At 35.4% G+C, this 19224-nt stretch overlaps 1 protein-coding gene across 7 annotated transcripts in view; it reads left to right on the forward strand.

The window, feature by feature from the left end:
• Positions 1-18499, forward strand: part of TET1 (tet methylcytosine dioxygenase 1) — a 128487-nt gene extending 109988 nt beyond the window's left edge. For 6 of the 7 annotated variants that reach the window (XM_068547694.1, XM_068547697.1, XM_068547696.1 and 3 more), the window contains 6 exons: positions 4183-4333; positions 4683-4769; positions 8219-8308; positions 9630-9767; positions 11482-11830; positions 16916-18499. In XM_068547694.1, coding sequence (XP_068403795.1) covers positions 4183-4333; positions 4683-4769; positions 8219-8308; positions 9630-9767; positions 11482-11830; positions 16916-17928 — 1828 coding nt within the window. In that variant the 3' untranslated portion in view covers positions 17929-18499. The remainder of the gene's footprint in view (positions 1-4182; positions 4334-4682; positions 4770-8218; positions 8309-9629; positions 9768-11481; positions 11831-16915) is intronic. The other variant, XM_068547698.1, reaches the window with a different exon arrangement.
• The last annotated feature ends 725 nt before the right edge of the window (positions 18500-19224 follow it).

Genomic DNA, 19224 nt, shown 5'->3' on the forward strand with positions numbered 1-19224 from the left:
CATTTGCCATTTGTTTGTTTTTTATTTTTAAAATTTTGTTGAAGCATAATTGATTTACAATGTTGTGTTTAATTTCTGCTGTACAGCAAAGTGACTCAGTATATATATATGTATATATATACATATTCTTTTCCATTTATGGTTTAGCACAGGATATTGAATATAGTTCCCTGTGCTATGCAGGAGGACCTTGTTGTTTATCTATCCTATATTATAACAGTTTGCGTCTGCGAATCCCAAACTCCCAGTTCTTCCCTCCCCCACCCCTTGGCAACCACAAGTCTGTTCTCTATATTTGTGAGACTGTTTTTGTTTTGTAGGTTTATTCATTTGTGTCGTATTTTAGATTCCATATGTAAGTGATATCACATGGTATTTGTCTTTTTCTTTCTGTCTTACTTCACTTAGTATGATAATCTCTAGTTGTATCCATGTTGCTACAAATGGCATTATTTTGTCCTTTTTTATGGTCAGCCATCTGTAATTATTCTACCCCCTATTTCAAAAGGAGTATTCATTTTTTCTCTCCCTTTGTGATTTAATTTCTAAATGCTTTTGCCACTTTGATATTTGTCTTTTTACTTCTGCTATGTCACCTTTTGCACAAGTTTTCTTTTTAATGTAATTTATTGTATCTATCTTTCCCCTTATTGTGTCTGAATTTTGAGTGGTATTTGAGAACATTTTTCTCTCACATGAGTTATAGAATAATTCACCCATGTTTTCTTTTATTGTTGAAATTGGAAATTTTTAAAATGTAAATCTCTGATGCATTTCCAATTTATGCTGGACAGAAGTGGGAAGAGGAGATCCATTTCTATTCTTTTTTCCATTTATCCCAATACTACTTACTAAAGAGTACTTCTTTTCCTCTTGATTTGAAATACTACCTTATACAAAAACTGTATATAATGGAGTCCTCTCTTTTATATGAATTCTGTATCACTGTCTGGTCTTTTTACGTACTAGTACCACATTTTTTAAATTATAGAGGCATTATAATATATTTTAATATTTGGTAAGGCTAGCTCACTATTCTTGCTCTTTTTCAAGGCTTTCTTTGTTATTTTATGTTTGTGCTTCCAAATGAACTTTACAATCAATTTGTCTAGTTTTAAGGTAAATCTAATGGTATTTTTAATGGGATTGCATTAAATTAACTTAGAATAAACTGACATTGTTATGATATTGAATCTTCCAGTCCTATAATATGGTTTTTCTTTCCATTTGTTAAAGTTTATTTTTATGTTCTTCAAAAGTGTTTTGTGTAGTTTTCCTCATAAAGTTCTTTCTTTTTTAAAAGAAATGTCATTATACAAATTATAAACAAAATATATATCATTCACTCTCTAACCTCCACACAAGATTATTTGTGTACCTTCCAGAATATTCCTTTATGTTTAAAATCATTTCATTATATTTTTGTTACTCTTCCTAATCCCAAGTATGTATACATCATTTAATTTTTGAATTTTTGAATTTTATTTTGTTTTTTATACAGCAGTTTCTTATTACTTACCTATTTTATACATATTAGTTGTATACATCATTTTTAATGTCTCTATTTTGTTATGTGGATTCACAATAATAATAATACTTCTTGTATAGAGAAACAGTTCTAAATGATATACATATAAACTTATTTTTCCCAAGAATTCATAAATAGTTTTATTCTATTTCACTCAATGTAGATCCAGCCTATCGCTTTTTAAAAATTTTATATTTACAGAAATGATGCAAGAATATTTCAGTGAACTCTTATATACCCCTTACCTAGATTCCACAAATGTTAACGGTTTGTTACATTTACACTTATACACATGGTCACACATACACACAAGCTTACATGTTATTATCATTATTGATTTTCTATACTTTCTTTCGGAATAATTTGTGAACTAGTTGCAAACTTTGTGACTTTTCCCCCTAAATAATACTTCAGAGGGTGTTTTCTAAGAATGAGGACATTCTCTTACTTAACACCAGTACAATTATCAAAACCAGGTAGTTTCACTTAGATAAAATATTATTCTCTAATTCAAATATCATCTATTCTCCAGTAATACTTCATACTAATTTTCCCCTACCCATGATTTGATGGATTGAGTTGTTCTGTCTTTTGGGTCTCTTAATCCTTTTATCTCAGTCTTTTTTTGTGTTTCATGGCATTTCCTTTTTGAAAAGGACAGGCTAATTTTATAGACTTTGCTCAATTTTGGATTGTAGGATTGTTTCTTCCTGATTTAATTCAATTCAGGAATTATTGGCAGGCCATAATATTAGGAGCTATTTTAAGTCTATTTGTCTCATCATTGGTGATGTTGACTGTTTAATAGAAACTTTTAGGTCTCACAGTTAAGAGTTAAACTACATTTTTCTACTTGTTTGGCAACTTCTTTGAAATTCTGCAATTTCAAATTTACCTTCTTTGATCCTATCTATATCCTATTTTTCTTCCTTTTCAAGTTATTGTAATCTTTTTCCCCTTTAAAATCATATATTCCATCTTAGTGGAAGTTAGAATATTTGAACTATTCCTCCCTTTTTTTCCTTCAGTGTCTTAAATGATCCTTTTTATATTCAAATATATCAGACATTTTCCTGACTTTCACAACTAAAAATACTTAGGTTTTTTTTTTTAAGATTTTATTTATTTAATTTATTTTTGGCTCTGTCGGGTATTAGTTGCAGCACACGGGATCTTCTTTGAGGCATGCGGGATCTGTCGTTGTGCCACGCGGGCTCTTCCTAGTGGTTCTCAGGCTTCTCTCTAGTTGTGGCATGCGGGTCTTCTCTTCTGTAGTTGTGGCGCACAGGTTCCAGAGCACGTGGGCTCTGTAGTTTGCGGCACGCCGGCTCCAGTTAAGGTGTGTGAGCTCAGTAGTTGTGGCACTCGGGCTTAGCTGCCCCGCAGCATGTGGGATCTTAATTTCCTGACCAGGGATCAAACCCACATCCCCTGCATTGTAAGGCGGATTCTTTACCACTGGACCACCAGGGGGAGTCCAAAAATACTTACAGTTTTGATCTCTAAATTTCTATATTCTTTTTACTCACTGTTTTTTAAAAATGTGTTTTTTTAATTGTATTTTTTTATTTAAGTAATTTATTTATTTATTTATTTATTTTTGTCTGCACTCGGTCTTCATTGCTCCGTGCGGGCTTTCTCTAGTTGTGGCGAGCAGGGGCTGCTCTTCGTTGCAGTGCACGGGCTTCTCATTGTGGTGGCTTCTCTTGTTGTGGAGCACGGGCTCTAGGCTCGCGGGCTTCAGTAGTTGTGGCATGTGGGCTCAGTAGTTGTGGCTCGTGGGCTCTAGAGCGCAGGCTCAGTAGTTGTGGCACACGGGCTTAGTTGCTCCGCGGCATGTGGGATCTTCCCGGACCAGGGATTGAACCCGTGTCCCCTGCATTGGCAGGCAGATTCTTAACCACTGCGCCACCAGGGAAGTTCCTGTTTGTATCTTTAAGTCGTATAAGTACTAATTCCATACTATTAGAAGTTTCAAGTGTTATGCAAATAGGAACCACAAGGATGTACATTCCTTCTTTGGTTTCACATCTTTGTATGTATGTTCTTATCATTGTCATCCTTAGTATAGAGTCGTTTTGGGGTTTCAGAAATGCCGCCAAGGTTATAAAATTGCTCAGTCACTGAATAAAACGAGCTTCCTCCTCAATTTTTTCTCATGACATTTATAAAGGCTTTCTTTAAAATTGACAAAGTGATTTCACAGACAACACATATTATCCTTAATCAGTCCTCACAGGAGTATATCAATGTCATTTTACAAAGGAAGGATGAAGTCCAAAGAGATAATGAGATGCTTTAATTTTCACTTCTGACAGGAAAACAATCTAGGATTGAAATCCCGGCCCTTTATTTCCCTTCCTTGGACATCTCCAAATCAAACAAGTTACGGATATATCAGATCTGTATAGTTTGTTGCCTTTTATTTGGATTTACAATCTTGAACAAACATTTCAATTGAAGATTTAGTTATATTCAAGTACAGTTAGCCTTGTGTTGTTAACATAGCACTACTTTAAATAAGTAATAAAATAGATGTGTTAAAATCATTTCATTATCCATCTATACTTCTATAGTTATATGAACCTGAAATGTTCTATTTGAGGTATTGTCCTACTTTATCAGTTCATTCCCTTGCAATTACCATCTTACAGTCGTACCTGTACATGTCAAGGAATTGATCCAGAGACTTGCGGAGCTTCCTTCTCTTTTGGCTGTTCTTGGAGTATGTATTTCAATGGCTGCAAATTTGGTAGAAGCCCAAGTCCTAGAAGATTTAGAATTGATCCAAGTTCTCCCTTACACGTAAGTGTCCTTTTTACTTATGAATTGCACAATGAATATATAAGTACATTCCTTTAAAAAAAATTTTTAATTGTAAAAAAATTAAATATTAACAAGTAGTGACAAAATAGTAACTATATGTATATATATATATATATATGAAAATAGTTTAAAATTCTAAATAATTTAGGTAAAGTCTTTAACTATCAACCCAAATTCCAATTGTCCCTGGCTCCCTCCTTCTTCTCCCCTAACCCCAAAGAGAATCACTGTTTAAAAAAATCTAGACTTTTATACCCAGCCAAAGTAGGAAGAATAAATAAAGCTATTTGCCAACATTTCAAAGACTCAGTAAGTTTACTACCCACAGCACTACTATGAAAGAATTACTAAAGGACGTAATCCAGAAAGAAGATATATGAAACCGGAACCAATCTGTCCGGAACACGAGGCCATGGTGAGCAAAGAAATTAGTCAACCTTACTGTTAAGTTTAAATAAGTTGAGTACTTACATTTTTTAATTGAAATAACAATAAGTATAATTCAATACTCTTATCAAATCAGGGGTGGGTAGGTAGTGGGAGGGGGTGGGGCACCTATATAAACTAAGTGTGGTAATGTTTTGTGCTTGTTTGGAGTTGGGAGGATTTAGATACTGATTAACTCCAAGATCAGTGTTTTTCAAACTTTGTGCTGTGACCACGAGTAAAAAACATTTTATATTACAAACAACTATACAGACATATATATATTCAAGTAAATAAATAAAACTATCACAAAACAATACTTCACCTTATTATATGTAGCAAAGATAATATGTAGATATTAAAAAGTTAATATATCCTATATAGTTATTGCTGAGGATCACTATGATTGAGTAAAATATTTTTTATGAAATTTCATTTCTCTTTTAAACGCTAGTTTTGACCTACTAAACTGATTTCATGGCCCACTAAAGAGTCATGACCCACAGCTTGGAAAACACTGCTCTAGATATTGTCAGAAAAACATATTTGAAAAGTGTATGTTTAAAAATTTTTTAGATGAATACGAATAGAATTTATAACATTTGAACTAGTGGTGGAAAAAAAATCCATTCATCAGTCAGCAAAGTTAGTTTAAAAAATCATTAGGATACAGGATAAATAGGAATTGTTAAAACAGCAGGAATTAATCTAATTGTATCTATAATACAAGGAATATAATATACAAGGAAAGCTCAGAATAAATAAATAATCCCTTTAAAGAGGCAATCAAAATTATTTGGTTTTTCTAGAGCTCCCATTTACTGTAATAAAAGAAGGAAATGACTCTAGACAGAGAACTATCTTTTGCAGATAAAGTACCTTAGAAGAAATCTAACAAGAAGTTTATCAGAACTTTAGGGAGAAAACTATAAAAATTACTAAAAGGACATATAAAATACCTGATAATGAGAAGGTACCATGTTCAAAGGTCAGAACACTTGATAATGAGATGTGAATTCTCCCTTAAAATTAACCAGTTTTTTTTTTTCCAAATAAGTATCTGATAAAGCTGTTAGTATACAAATATATTATTTATATTGACATGACTGTTAAATTTTTATTCTATAACAAATAACTCTATTATATAATGAATGTAAGATCAGTTTTTGCTTATGGTTATTATTAACAATGAGTAACGTTTATGTAGTGTTTATAATACAGGAAGAAGCATTCCTCTTTCCAGGAACTGACAAATGGCCAGTGAAGCACAGCAGGCAAGGGAAAGTGAGGTGCATAAGGGACCTTGTAAACCATGTCAAGAATTTTGGAAGATCATTGAAGAATTTTAAGGCGGAGAGTGATATAGTTAAACTTTTCTTTTTAAAAAGGGATCTTTCTGGCTGCTCTGTGGATTGGAGTTGGCCAAAAGTTGGTATAACAAGATGGGCTAGCTATGAGAACAGTCCAGGGAAGGAATAGTAGTGACTTAGAATATGGCTGTGACAGAAGAAATGATAAGCAGTGGTTGTTCTGGAAAGATTTTTTTTAATTAGGTACTATTCCTTGACATAGGATATGCTGAAACAGGACCAGGTTTATAGAAGGCAGATTATTAATTCAGTTTGGATGCATTGGCTTGGAGATTCCTAAGAGAAATCCAAGTGAGGCTGTCAGGTCATTAATAAGAACCTGAAGCTCAAGGGGTGGTCTGTGGGCCAGGTGGTAATTGTAGGCATTGATATGGAGAAGATGGTCCTAGAGATGAAGTACAGGGTGAGAAGGGCAGAGGGATGTAGGTGTGAGCCCCATTAGGTAAAGATCTGATAAGAAATCTCTATCCGACATACTCATTCATTCTAATGAAACCATTAGAAAGTCTGGATTTTTACAATATGAATAAAGAACCTACATTCAAAAATGATACTAATAATCATCTATTTAAGTTTTATTTAATTAGCTTCTATTTGCCTACTTCATTTCATTTCCACATAATAAATGAGATATTCCATAAGATGACAAATTGCCCAGTCTGACTTGTGACACTGAATGATTCTTAATATTCTATTAGCAGTAAAACACAATTACCCCACCCAATATTCCAAGTGTTATAAAATATAATAGTCTTTTTAATAGGCATTTAAATAATAATTCCTAAGTTTTCCTCAAATTTATAATAAATGTGTGAGTATAGCTAGGAAGTGTTTTTAAAGTAGGGGTCTGACCTCTCTGACTATATTTATTAAGCTACATTGAGTAACAAATACATAATTAGGCAGATGAATGGAACAGAGCAATCTAGATATAGACCCTATATACATGAATATCCTTTTCAATGAAAGCACCAACATAAATGAGTAGGAAACCAAAAGGCTTATCACTGATGCTTTGCAGTTGCCAAGACTGAGGCTTGTTAAAAAGCACTCAAGAATTAACTTCCTATGTCTACATTGGCTTTGGTTTTTATAATAGTCTGCTCATACCAGAGGTGAACTGGTCCACACGAAGGCTTCCTTCCTGAGTTCTAGGCATCCATCAGATCTCAAATGAGGCAGAAGCCTTCAAACCTTCTTAAATCCTTCATTCATCCTTGCTGTCAGTTCTCCATCACTTGTCTTCCTTAGATGTGACTGATCATTTATCAAGTCTCTGACTTGATTCAGGATATAATCATCTCTGAAAAACTACCACAATGGTTTTCCAACTATTGTTGCCAAAGGCTCCTTTCTCTCCTTCGAACCTCATGCTGTCATCAGTGACATTTTTAATATTCTTGTCATGACGGTTTTCCTTTGAAAAAATCTTACATGTTTCTACTGTCATTAGAATCTAGAATCTTGAAATGGTGTTAAGGCTTCTCCACAGTTCTATCAAATCTTCCTCAATTTATAGCCATTCCTGTGTAGAAAAGAAAACACTGGTTTTAGACAGCCCATTGCCTACTTATTACGTTTGAAGCTCTTAACACAGGATCTGATACACAGTATGTGCCTTATGTGTGTTGCTCTCCCATCTCTGTTATAGAAACTTGTTTCACTGTCAGAATTCTTCCAAGTCTCCACTTGTTAGCAGGAAAATTGTCTTGATTTACTTCAAGTGCCCTGTACTATTGAATAGATATGAAATATGGTTCTTGTTTTTAACAACATGAGCAGTTTTGCAACTTACCTCTAACACCAGTTAGATTTCTCATTAGCTGATAACATAGACTTTTAATTTCAAAAGACTAAATTCAAGCATAATAATGACTAATAGTTTAGATTTTATGAAAACAATCCATATCATTTTCTATGGTAGCTCTTTTATCTGGGTAAGTATGAACCGTGCATCAACCACACATCAGCAATGATGTATAATTCATTTTCATACGTTATATAATAAACTCATCACTCTTCTTAATGTTATTATGAAACAACTTTTATGGACTGTCTCTTCCTATAGGAAAAAAACCTTGAAGATAATTTACAGAGTTTGGCTACAGAATTAGCTCCAATTTATAAGCAGTACGCTCCAGTTGCTTACCAAAACCAGGTATGTTTTGGTTCCTTATACAGTACTCTTAAACATGGTTGAAATTTATATCTAAACAATGTCATTGTTAATAGAAAATTTTTTCAAATCTGAACTTAATGTAGATCTTTTATCAGACAGCTTAAAAAATTGTCTAGTGTTTTTTAAAAAGTCTATTATGGCAATTGAATTAAATCTCCAGAGTGACAAAGTTATGATTGTTTCTAGGAATAAAACTTATAAAAGCAGAAATGCATCATCAAGAAAGTAATTGGGAAGTGGTGGAGATGGGGAGATGTTGGTCAAGGGGTACAAACTCCCACCTATAAGTTAAATATGACCTGGGGATCTGGTGCACAGCTTGGTGGCTATAATTAACAATACTGTATTATATACTTAAATGTTTTAAAGACATCCTAAATGTTACTTCTACACACCAAATAATCGTAATTATGTGAACGGATTGCAATGTTCACTAACCTTATTGTGGTAATCATTTTGTAATACATACATGTATCTAATCATCACATTGTACACCTTAATCTTACATATGTTGTATGTCAGGAATACCTCAATAAAACTGAGTTGGCGGAACACATTGTTTTAAAAAAGAAAATGAAAAGACAACCACAGATTGGGAGAAAATAATTGCAAATCATATATCAGAGAAAGGAGAAAATAAGTGTGTAAAATACCTAATTTTAAACATAATCAGGGAATTCCCTGGCAGTCCAGTGGTTAGGACTCTGTGCTTTTACTGCCGAGGGCCTTGGTTCAATCCCTGGTTGGTGAGCTAAGATCCTGCAAGCAGAGTGGCGCAACCAAAAACAAAAACAGAAACATAACCAGAAGTCCATATTTTAAAAATATTTAATAAAAATTAAAATATTTATTTGTATTATCATGAACAACAAGCTCTCTGTTAAATTCCAACCTTTCGTTTAAAAAAGTTATTAACTTACTTTCTGTACTGGTTCATGAATATATATGTACATCTACTTTTTATAGACATTGAAAACTGGATAAATGATCAAAGCACTGTATTTTTCTTTCTTCTTAATGAAATATTTCAGGCTACTGTTCTTGTTTATCCACCACCAGCAGGTATTAATGCCCTCACCTTGCCTTCAGTAATTACCATTTTAATCCATGTAGTCTCAAATTCTTTACCCTGAATATTACTAAACTAGACAATCACTAAAATAATATACTGTAGTGTCAGATATCTCTGAAATTATAAAGTGTAATTAACTCATAAACTTTGTCAGAAAGTGAGTTTTACTCTTTGTTGAAGGTGATTCTTTCTATCTCTTAAAACCGTGGGTCATACTTTATTTTTCAGGTGGCGCTTGAACACGTTGCTCAAGAATGTCGGCTTGGCAAGAAAGAAGGTCGTCCTTTCTCTGGGGTCACTGCTTGCCTAGACTTCTGTGCCCACCCCCACAGGGATATTCACAACATGAATAATGGGAGCACGGTGGTATGTACCTGGGTGGCTTTTGATTCTAAAGGCTCCATCACTGTACGCTCAAGCTGAGGTCCTTAAGGATGATTATTGTGACAAATCCTATTTTATGTCTGTTCCACATAGTATATATCGATAGTGCTCCCAAAAAGTTATAGAACCAGCCTGAAATACTTTGTTGAAAGTCTTGAATTATACATTTAATTGTGGTAGATTTGTTGGGTTGTAGAACTACATGATTATTCGAAGCAACCACTCTGTGCTATCAAACTGGTAGGTAGGAAGTTAAGCAACTTAATGTTTCTTGCCATCTGTACTTCAGGTTTTTTGTGAGGGAACTGTGCCAAATTTACCATCCTTTTTATTAATATTGGTTCTTAGTACTAGTTTGTAGAAATATTTAGAAGAAATATTTGCACGTATATGTGCATACTATGTTTATAGCCATGAAAAGAATCACATGCCCATAGCAAGAAGTCAATCAAGATAATCTTAAATTAAGGAGAAGACCTCAGGAAAAATCATGCAATAGTCCTTTTATAAGGGAAATGAGTTTGCTTCAAGTAGTTATCTTCTTACCTAGTAAAACAGATTAACAGAGAGTGATTGCCTCTATTTCTGCACTACACCATTTTGGCCTCTTAGAAGACATAGCTATGATTATTACATTTTGATTGGAAGTGTACAGTCTGATCCATCAAAAGGCAGCCTTCCTTCCTTATTTGCTCAGTGAGGTCTATCAGTAACAGATTAAGGAGCCAAAACAACTTTTTGCCTATCACACCTTTTCACTGATGTTGACTATGGTCTCTGAGACCAATGTTATTTCCAAATGCTGAAATTTTATAAATCCATCCAGATGAATCTTAGCCGAAGAGTGATTCAACATCATGCTTGGCTAGTACATTTTATATGAGTTGCTTCATTAGAGAATATTAGTGATCAGGTTAGACTAGGTTCAAAGTCAAACTAAATTTTAGTTCCTCTTCTCATGTTTTTGTTTTTTGTTTTTTGTTTTTAATTATTTAATTATTTATTTATTTTTGGCTGTGTTGGGTCTTTGTTGCTGCGCGAGGGCTACTCTTCGTTGCGGTGTGCGGGCTTCTCATTGCGGTGGCTTCTCTTGTTGTGGAGCATGGGCTCTAGGCGCGCAGGCTTCAGTAGTTGTGGCACACAGGATCGGTAGTTGTGGCACACGGGCTTAGTTGCTCCACGGCATGTGGGACCTTCCCGGACCAGGGCTCGAACCCGTGTCCCCTGCATTGGCAGGTGGATACTTAACCACTGTGCCACCAGGGAAGTCCACATTATTTAAATATTAAGAAATAGTGTGATTTATAAGCTAAAGTAATATCTTTTTATTAGTTAATATTTAATATGAAGGTAGTGAACAATTTAGTGACTGTTCCTTAACTTAGGCAATGAAATAAGATGGAATGTAACAAAGGAGGCAATTTAAAATATTATAAAATGCATAAACATGTATAATATGTACTTACAAAATCAACTCAACATTATACTGGTCTGCTTACAAACAGTTGATAAGTTATTCAAATTGAAAAGCATTGAGTGGCTTGATATATAAAATGTTTTTCCAAAATGAATGAATATACCAGCAGTAACCAACTGAAAACAGTTCCCTTTCACAATGGCAACAATAAGAAGGTAGGAATAACTATTATGAATGTGCGGGATCTCTAGTTCCCATTTCATGTTTTCTTCCTATCAGGTCTGCACTTTAACACGAGAAGATAACCGCTCATTTGGTGTTATTCCTCAAGATGAGCAGCTGCATGTACTTCCTCTTTATAAACTTTCAGACACAGATGAGTTTGGCTCAAGGGACGGAATGGAAGCCAAGATCAAATCTGGGGCCATCGTGGTCCTCGCACCCCACCGCAGAAAAAGAACACGATTTACTCAGCCAGTTCCTCGTTCTGGGAAGAAGAGAGCAGCAATGATGACAGAGGTTCTCGCACATAAGATAAGGGCTGTGGAAAAGAAATTTATTCCTCGAATCAAGCGGAAGAATAATTCAATGACAAACAACAGTAAGGCTTCATCGCTGCCACTTTTAGGTAAGGCTTATTGAGCCTGCTAATTTTCTGTGCACAACTTTCACTGGCAGTTCGGTTTGCACTTGTCTTTGCAGCTTATTTTTCTTTTTTATCTTTGCTACTCTCTTAGGAGAGAGGCATTATGAAAAGAAAAACTTTAGATCAGATATCTACCAATCAAGTTAGCTAATTATTTTTATATAGTTTGTTTAGAGTTTAAACTAAGACAGTGAATATATTTCTACGTACTTGCCAAAATTAAAAGCCAACAAAAAGGTGACCCATCAGTATTTCTTGGTATTTTTTTCTCTATTTATATTCTTTTTTTTAAAAAAAAGCAAAAACGAAACATGTTCTTATTGTTTGTTCCCCAGCTATTTTGAAGCAAAGCCCCTTCTCAGCATACATAAAATGACATCACTTCCTTGAAGTCTTACTTCATCAGCTTTTTTTTTTCTTCATCAGCTTTAGCATCAGTTTAAGTAGTCCATTCAACAAATACTACTGCGCACTACTTTGAACTGTTCTAGGTATCGGAAATGTAGCAGTGAATAAGAGGGGACATAGTGCTGTGAAAGAATTCCATTTGAATAGGGTTGTCAAAAAAGGATTCACTGAGAATGAGGCATTTGAGTAAAGTCCTAAAGGAAATGAGGATCAGCAATATTTTTATTTGGAGAAATAGCATTCCAGGTAGAAGAAGTGGCAAGTGCAAAGTTCAGGAGACAGGAATTTACCTTGAATACTTGATGTAAGCAAAGAGGCCAGTATGGTTGGAGCACAGTGTGAAATGGGGAGAATTGTAGGATGTGAGATCAGAGAGATAAGAGGGGCATCTGAGCAATTCATCTTGGGCTTTGTAGATTGCTGTCAAGACTTTGGCCTATATTTGAGTGAGAAGTAGAGAAGGGCTATGATCTGACTCAAACCTAACATCCCAGTTACTGGATTGAAACTAGGGTCAAGTGGGGTAGAGAATAGAATAGTAGGGTGATCATAAACAGGCTATCCTAACAACTCAAGAAAGAGATGATGGAGCTTGGACCAGAGTGGCTAATGAGGAGGACAGGAGAAATGTCTGATTCTGGATGTTTTTAAGGTAGAGTCAATGGGATTTCTTTTCTTTTTTTTTTTAATTACTGTATTTTATTTATTTATTTTTGGCTGTGTTGGGTCTCCGTTTCTGCGCACAGGCTTTCTCTAGTTGCGGGGAGTGGGGGCTACTCTTCGTTGCAGTGAGTGTGCTTCTCACTGTGGTGGCTTCTCGTTGCAGAGCACAGGCTCTAGGCACATGGGCTTCAGTAGTTGTGGCACTTGGGCTCGGTAGTTGTGGCTTGCAGGCTCTACAGTGCAGGCTCAGTAGTTGTGGTACACGGGCTTCATTGCTCCGTGGCATGTGGGATCTTCCTGAACTAGGGATCGATGCCGTGTCCCCTGCATTGGCAGGTGGATTCTTAACCACTGCGCCACCAGGGAAGTCCTGGGGGTTTCTGATAGATTTAAGTCTGGAGTGTGGACCAAAAAAAGTGTCAAGATTTACCCTGATGTTATTGGCTGGAAGAAACTGGAAGGATGGTTAAACCACCAACTATCATGAGGAAAGGAGGGAGAAGAACAGATTTGGCAAGATAAAGAGGGAAATCAGAGGCCCACTTTTGGACATGGTAAAAGTTCGAGACACCTGTAGACATTCAAGTCTAGATGTTAGGTAAGCAGTTGAATAAGAGTGTAATTCAGAGAACAGGTTCAGACTGGAGATAAAATTTAAGAGGTCAACTGGATAGAGATGGTATTTGAAGCCTTGAGTGTGAATGAAATCACAGAGAAGGAGGTGAAAAAGAAACTTGATCGAGGACAAATCCTGGGAATTTTCAATTTGTAGAGGTTTCGGAGATGTGGACGAACGAGCAAGAGAGGCTTAGACTGGGAAGGCGTGGTGTGGTAGGTGTGAAACCACAGAGAGGAGTGATCAGCCCTGTCAAATGCTGCTCCTGTGGCAATTGAGAGGAAAACTGAGATTTTATCATTACATTTGAAGACGACTGCTAGAGCAGAGTCTGCAGAACAGTGGTGAGAATGAAGGAAGTAGGTTTATAGGGAAATGGGAGAGAAATGGAAGACATGCATGTTGGCTATAAAGGGGGTTAACTGAATGGAGTGAAGGTTATAGAGTTGAGGTTTTTTTCCTTAAATGGAAATTTAAAAAAATGTACAAAGTGAGTGAATTACATAATGAATTCCACTTCCCTCATAGGCTCCTAGTTTAAAAGTTTTTCAATACATAGCCATTCTATGTCATCTATACCATTACCCAGACCACATGGGTATGAAAATATAAAGACATGACTTGTGCAGTTTTTTGGTGTTTTTTTTTTTTTTTTTTGGTAACAAAGTCATATCTTACCCACTGAATCATCTTTTATGTGTCACTAAAAGAGAAGGAATCTTTATACCCACAATACCTAAAACAAACAAAAATCAGATAACGTCTTAATACCAATCAGTGTTCAAATTGCTCCACTTGTCTCCTAATTGATTTTTTGTTTTTTACATTTGGTTTGCTTAAATCAGTATCCAAACGAGGTCACACATTATATTTAGTTGATATGTCTCCTATACCTTTTTTTTTTTTTTAATTTAAAGCTTGCTTTTCCTCTTTTCCCTTGTTTTTTCACTTTTCATTATAGCAGAAACCATTGTCCATAGAGGCAAATTCAACTTCAATTTAAAAAAAAAAATTACTATGGCCAGAACAATATCTGTGATTTATATACTCCTATTTCTTCACATCAGGAAGTACATAGTGTTTGGTGTGTCTTTTTGTGATGTTTAGACTAGGCCAGGGGACTTCCTCAGAGGTCCAGTGGTTAAGACTCAGCACTTCCACTGCAAGTGGTGCGGGTTCGATCCCTGGTAGGGGAACTAAGATCCCACATGCCGCATGACACAGCCGAAAGAAAAAAGACTAGGTCAGGTGTTGTTAACCTAATTCACTGATTATAATGTTCCCTAACAGCTTTCTACCTAATGGCTTTAGAAACACTTATGGTCATATTACATATTCTTTATTTCATTAGGAGTTTGTCATTCTTTTTCCACTTTTAAAATCTTCTTTTAAAAAGAAATTGTCCTTGTAATAACTTGTTAATTCTGAGGTATGGGTGATTAAAGAAATCAGAATAAATGCTTAGCTATTTGCCTTTATTCACCAGTGTTAACAATACAAGTTACTTCCCAAGCATCTTCCAGTGTGATCAATTGTTTTTCTTTTTCTTTTAATTTAGTATCATTTTGAACTTATGTTTTTTTTAACATAGTTTATATTTCAATGCATATTAAGAAGGTTTTTTTTTCACTGTATTTGAAAATGCTTTAAAAAGCTTCAAATTCATATGCTTTTATTCAAATTCCTGTCTTGGATCAGTAGAAACACTTCAAGGTGGCTTCTGATTCTTTTGTCACGACCCCGATTGTCTTTGATAACTTCCTTAGTTTCTGTTCTGACAAGATGTTCCAGGTTCCTCTTATGTAATCCTGCCCCATATCTAAAATCAGCCATTCCTCCAAGGAGCCTAAAAAATAAAAAAACACTATGAATTTAAACTGACATTCAAACTAAGAATTACAGTGTATTCTTTAACTTCATTGATTTTTATATTTTTAAGGGAAGTTGTTTGTTTAAGATGAGACAACTGACAGTGCAGACATTTATATAACACTGAGAAAGATTCAATAGAGATAGTGAAGAGGCAAGGCAAGGGACAATTATCATTCCTTTTTGCTTGTAGTTCCACTTTACAGATAATTAATTTAGGTTTATTTTAAGATTCACATATCTGGTTCCATGCTGCTTGTTAACAGCAGTCATAACATTTTCATCTTTGTGTCATTCCCCAATAACATCTTTACATGCTCTACTTTTATATATATATATATATATATATATATATATATATATATCCTATTAGTAGCCAAATGCACAATATTTGGCCTAAAACTTCTTGTCCTTTTGTAATATTACCCATGAAAGCTTTTTTACAGGTTTTTCCAATTCAATAAAAGACTCATCATATTTTAAATCTTTCCTTCCTGTGAGTTGTACTTTGTTGACAACTTAACCTCTATAATAGTAGATGCAGCCACAGATAGTAGCACAGATTTCTTGACATACCACTCCTTGGGTCCTGTATGTAAGTTCTCTTTAGACATGAGAATTATTGTGTCTCCAGGTTGTATTATCTGAGGGAAAATTGCAGATCTTCTGAATTAGATAAATGTTTACTATTAAATTAATTATTTTAAAACAAGACAACTTTACTTTTGCTATTTCTTGGTGCTTAAAATCTACTGCTTTTGCCTTGCAAACATTTTATTAGAACATCAAAACAGGGAGCATGTCCTCAAGGAAAATGTTTCCATTTGATGTTAGGTTTGTGTGGATATGTCAGAGCAGACGGCCCACCTTTTGTCCAATGTCATAATAATGATCTACCTACTTTGTGAGAAAGAAACAGAGCTTAAATGCACTTGTTCTGAGGGGTAGGAATAGCTTATTTATGTGACTTTTCTTTGCCTAATAATTAACTTTGCCAGTTATGATGCTTTCATTACTCAGAAATCTTTATAAACTGTTACTTTCTTTAACATTTTCAAAAATGAGATCATGCAATACCTAAAATGTATCTAAACAGCTCTTTGGGTAGTGAAATATTGCTCTTGGTCACCATATTATCACTTGCACTGTATTCTGATGTATGGTTTTAATATTTACTTCATAGCCAATTGGGTCATTTCCAATATCTTACCATTTTAGACAATGGATATCCTTCTGGCTAAATTTGTGAACTTATTTATGATTATTTCCAAAGTAAATAGCTCTTTAAGAAAAAAATATTGGGTGAAAAAGCATACCTAAACTACCTACAATTTTTAACGTGTGCATATGTCAGGCTTAAAGTAAATAGAACAAAGCTGGCCAACACTGCCATCATCAGTGTTTTGTTCTATTATTCTTTGTACTTCTCTTTAAAAATACTGTTTAAAGACAACAACTACCAAAAGTAGTTTGTATTTATCTTCACATTTGGTGTCCTTTTCTCTGTTTAGGGAATAAAACAGAGACTGTGCAACCTGAAATAAAAAGTGAAACTGAACCCCACCTTATCTTCAAAGGTTCGGACAACACTAAAACCTACTCACCGACCCCATCCATTCCTCACCCAGTGAAAGAGGCAAACTTAGCTCCAGGCTTCTCCTGGTCCCCTAAGACTGCTTCGGTCACAACAGTTCCTCTTAAGAACGATGCATCAGTTTCGTACGGGTTTTCAGAGAGAGGTAGCAATCCCCACTGCACAATGCCTTCTGCGAGACACAGTGGTGCTAATGTAGCTGCTGGGGAATGTGCTGAAATTGCACAGCCTGGTGAAATGGTTCCTCTTTCCACCTTGTCTACTCCCATGACAGATTCCCTGGGTTATTCTGAGCCTCCCACTGGTCCATCTGAGCAGCTAACTTGTAATCAGCCAAACCAGCAGCCCCCATTCATCCCTTCTCCTCATGAACTTGCTTCTTCTCTGGCGGAAGAAGACGAGCAGCATTCTGAAGCAGATGAGCCTCCATCAGACGACCCCCTATCAGACGACCCCTTGTCACCTGCTGAGGAGAAACTTCCCCACATTGTTGAGTATTGGTCAGACAGTGAGCACATCTTCCTGGATGCCAGTGTTGGTGGGGTGGCCATAGCGCCCGCCCACGGCTCTGTTCTGATCGAGTGCGCCAGGCGAGAGCTTCACGCCACGACTCCTGTCGAACACCCCAACCGGAATCACCCTACACGCCTCTCTCTTGTCTTCTACCAGCACAAAAACCTGAATAAGCCCCAACACGGTTTCGAACTAAACAAGATTAAGTTCGAGGCAAAAGAAGCAAAGAATAAGAAAACTAAAGCCTCCGAGCAGAAAGACCAGGCAGCTAACGAGGGTCCTGAACTGTCCACTGAAGTTAATGAATTTAACCAGATTCCTTCCCACAAAGCGTTGACATTAACCCATGACAATGTTGTCACCGTGTCCCCTTATGCTCTCACACATGTTGCGGGGCCCTATAACCATTGGGTCTGAAGGCTTTTCTCCCCTTCTTAATGCCTTTGCGAGTGCAGTGTATTTTTTCAAGGTGCTCTTAAAAGAAAGTCATGTTGTCGTTTACTATATCTTCATCTCACCCATCTGAAGGCTGAGGTAAAACAAAAAAAAAAATGGGGGGTGGGTATTTCTTAACTGTGACTATATTTTGACAATTGGTAGAAGGTGCACATTTTAAGCAAAAATAAAAGTTTTATAGTTTTAAATACATAAAGAGATGTTTTGGTTAGGTGTTAACCTTGGTAGAATCACTCAGTTTGGTGCTTTAAATTGTTTACTATGAAACGAGTCATTTTTAGAGGATTTTAACAGGTTCATGTGCTATGATGTAAAATTAAGACACGCAGTGTTAACTCTACACAGCTTCTGGTGCTTAACCACATCGACACAAAAATAAGCTGAATTATTATTTCATGGTGCCATTGTTCTAACATCTTCCAATCATTGCTAGAAACTCTGCATATTCCTTTGAAATAAACCAATGAAATGTTTTCTCTCTTAAAATCTCTCTCCTGTATAAAATAATTCATTATTGTTGGTGATGGTTGGAGGCTGTTCATAAATTGTAAATATATATTTTAAAAGCACTTTCTATTTTTAAAAGTAACTTGAAATAGTATAGTATAAGAATCCTATTGTCTGTTGTTTGTGCATATTTGCATACAAGAGAAATCATTTATTCTTGCTGTGTAGAGTTCCATCTTGTTACCTGCAATATGTATTCTAATCATGTATATGGTTTGTGTTTAAATGAGTCCTTTCTCATTCAAAGATTAGCTACTTATATAAAATAGTTAGGTCATGTAAAAATGGTTAATTCTCTCTAAAATTGGAATTAGGAAGCATATTACCAATATTGATTAACTTTTCTTTGGAACTAAATAAGAATGGTCTCTTCTGATTTATTGAACAACAATGGCCCTAATTTACTTTCACCCCAGCTTTCTCAATATAATCCATGAAAGGTGTTTCCAAAAGGAGATGAGACATAATAGGATTCTGAAGAGTCAAATGCTTCTAAAGTTTCAAGGTGATAAAATACAAAAATTAAGTAGCAAGAACCTTATCTACCCCAAATTGCCATATTCATTCTGAAAGTCATTCTGGTCCAGAATAAGAATAAATTTCCTGTAGAAATCTTTTGAAAACAAATTCCCTATCATCGTCATCGCACCCCCCCACACACTGTAAACAAACAGTAGGAATGGTATTATAAGCATGGTTTGTCCATTAAGAGCTAATCCAAAGTAGTTCATTTAAGTATATTGTTCTGGG

Source organism: Eschrichtius robustus, chromosome 7, assembly GCF_028021215.1.
Source record: "Eschrichtius robustus isolate mEscRob2 chromosome 7, mEscRob2.pri, whole genome shotgun sequence".
Classification (NCBI taxonomy): domain Eukaryota; kingdom Metazoa; phylum Chordata; class Mammalia; order Artiodactyla; family Eschrichtiidae; genus Eschrichtius; species Eschrichtius robustus.